This window comes from Cupressus sempervirens, chromosome 4, assembly GCF_028749045.1.
Source record: "Cupressus sempervirens isolate cs-2001-9-10 chromosome 4, ASM2874904v1, whole genome shotgun sequence".
Lineage (NCBI taxonomy): Eukaryota > Viridiplantae > Streptophyta > Pinopsida > Cupressales > Cupressaceae > Cupressus > Cupressus sempervirens.
In genome coordinates this window covers 355353298-355356053 of record NC_143121.1, presented here as the reverse complement: position 1 = coordinate 355356053, position 2756 = coordinate 355353298, and the positions used below count along the sequence as shown (strand labels likewise).

The window sequence follows — 2756 nt, the reverse complement described above, 5'->3', positions numbered from 1 at the left end:
TTCATAGGATGTTGCAACTGGAATACTTTGAAGAGCATGATAAGTTTCCAGTAGAAGAAGATGAAAGGGCAAATGAGAAGTCTGTCATGAAAGAAAATAAAGGGGAATGGGAGAGATTCATTCTTGAAGAAGATGAAAGTGGAAACAAAGAGTTCCCTTTGGAAGATGGTGAAAGTACAAAGGAAGGGGAAGAGAAATCCCTGAATGCACATACAAGTGGTATGCAAGCTGTTCGACATGTGGCAGATGATGGGCCATAGATGTCCCTACCAAATATGGAATCTCTCAAAAAAATCACTACAGCCGCACAAATACAAACTCTAGAGGATGAATTCGTCTAGTTTGGTGATGACTTGTCATCCACGGATGCGATTAGGAGTAAACAAGATTCTCTTATGCACATAGGTTTTTGGTCAAATGATGGACTGAGAAACAAGAATCTTGCAAAGAATTTGCAAATGTATGGACCACGCGGAGATATTTATAACTCCAATCTAATGTGGAGAAGACTCATTCGAAGTGTGCTGGAGCAAAGTCTGGTGGCCTTGAGATTGTCTCAAGGATTCATTCTTCTCTAAGATCAAATGGGATGCAAGGGATGTCGCACTGCTGTACCAGTTGGACTTCACGGGGGAGATTGTTGGGATATGAAGCCCAACAATGATATGTCCTTTTGTTCTCCCTCTTGACTCTTCATATTCGTAGAGTTCTATATAATAGCTGTGTGCAGCCCATGTAATGCATCAGTTAAGTAATACAAGTAATTCCCTACTGGAGTGTGGATGTAGACAAGTTTTGCCAAACCACGATAAATCTGTGTTATTGTGTGTTTCGTCTTCTTTGATTCAATTTCTTTGCTTGTTATTATATTTACAGATATATCTCATTTGCCTGTGGATACGATAGAAAATCTGCCATAAATGAATGAACTCTGTTTTGGAGCTCAGTCCAACTACACCCTGGTTCCTTTTTAACTCCTCTATCGTTCATCAATTTCCTCAATTCTGCAACATTGTCCCAACTTTCAGCTTCAGCGTACATATGAGAGAGAAGAATATAAGGTCCAGCATTGCATGGTTCCAACTCAAAAAGATGATTCGCTGCCCTTTCACCTATTTTCGCATTCCCATGAATCCTGCAGGCACCCAACAATGCATCAGGTTCAAATGGCATTTTATTGATGAAGGCTTCCGCGTCATCCAGATAACCAGCTCGGCCAAAAACATCAACCATACAAGCATAGTACTCCAAATCTAGTGTAATATTGTGATCTTTAGACATAGAATTAAAGTAATAGCGGCCTTCCTCAATAAGTCCTGCATGACTACATGCAGTCAATACACCAATAAATGTTACCTGGTCTGGTTTGATGCCCGATCTAGGATCATTGAACTCCAGGATACCGTACTTCGCGAAGTCATTTTGTCAAAAACTTGGCGTGCATCGTCTACACTACCACATTTTGTATAAATGTCAACAAGAGCACTACTCACAAATACATTATTCTCGAGTCCATATTTGCAAATGTAACCATGTACCTGCTTCCCAAGTTCTAACGCACTTATACAAGCACATGAACTGAGTACACAGGCAAACGTAGAACGATCAGATTTCATCTCTGCACAATAAATTTGTCTAAACAACATTAAAGTTTCTTCACTGCAACCATTTTTGGAATATCCTGAAATCATTGCATTCCACGAAACCAGATTTCGTTCAGGCATTTTGTCAAACATTCTTCGCGCATTTCCTGTTCTGTTGCATTTAGAGTACATGTCGACAACAGAACTAGCCGTAAAGACTTCGCCCTGAAATCCAAATTTAACGGCATGGGCATGAATCTGCCTGCCGTGTTCAACAACTTGTAAGCTAGCACAAACCTGAAGAATGCTGCCAAAGGTGAACTCGCTCGGATTAACGCTTTCACTTCGCATTTTCCCAAAGACCGTAAGTGCCTCCTTTTCCCACCCATGTTGAGTATACCCTGCAATTATTGCATTCCATGAAACTCCGTCCCTTTCCGGCATTTTTTCAAACAGTTGGCGTGCATCCTCAATATTCCCATTCTTCGCATGGCCCGCAATCAAATTGTTCCATGAAGAAACGTCTCGAAAATTCATTTTGTCAAACACTTGTTGTGCATCCACAATGCTTACACATTTCGAATACACGTCAATTAACCGATTATTTAAAAATATGCCCGCTCTGAATCCAGTTCTGATCATGTGGGAATGAATTGTCTTACCTTTTGGTAAAGATTTTGAGCTGATGCACTCTTGCAACTGTTGCGTATACATGGATACAATGGTTTTTCCATTTGAATCCTCTATTTGCTCCATGGATATTTCGGCTCTTTTCCAGTGTTGAGCTGTATGCGTAAAACATTTGTCATTTCGCTATAATCCCTTAAATTCTAACACCTTCTCTGTGACGGATTGAAGTCTACTCTGCCAGCAGCGAGAAAACCCTAGGTTGGCAATTTGGGTTGCCTTTATGTCTGTTTTTCATCGAGGGTTCGAAAATCTAAGTGTTTTAAAGTCTGATATCGGGGTGTTTTGTGCATAAATACCTTAATACTCTTGCAGGAATTCTTCCAGAGATACAGCAATAAATGCAATTCACATAGGTATCATGTGTATTTTTTACTTCTTTCATAGCGATGGCGAATCTTAATACCTTTTTAAATTGGTTTGTAGGAATTTTAACGATGACTGCAACTTTACTAATGGAAAATTTATATTTAAAAATAAAAATGG

The 2756-nt window shown here is 39.6% G+C and overlaps 1 protein-coding gene across 1 annotated transcript; it reads right to left on the bottom strand.

Annotated features, from left to right (window-relative positions):
- Positions 1-793: 793 nt before the first annotated feature.
- LOC149561527 (pentatricopeptide repeat-containing protein At4g37170-like) lies at positions 794-2353 on the bottom strand. The gene is made up of 2 exons (XM_089825174.1): positions 1357-2353; positions 794-1135 (listed from the first exon to the last, which is right to left on the bottom strand). The coding sequence occupies exons 1-2, from the start codon at positions 2337-2339 to the stop codon at positions 871-873; spliced, it is 1248 nt and encodes a 415-aa protein (XP_089681300.1). The 5' UTR covers positions 2340-2353; the 3' UTR covers positions 794-870.
- Positions 2354-2756: the final 403 nt, after the last annotated feature.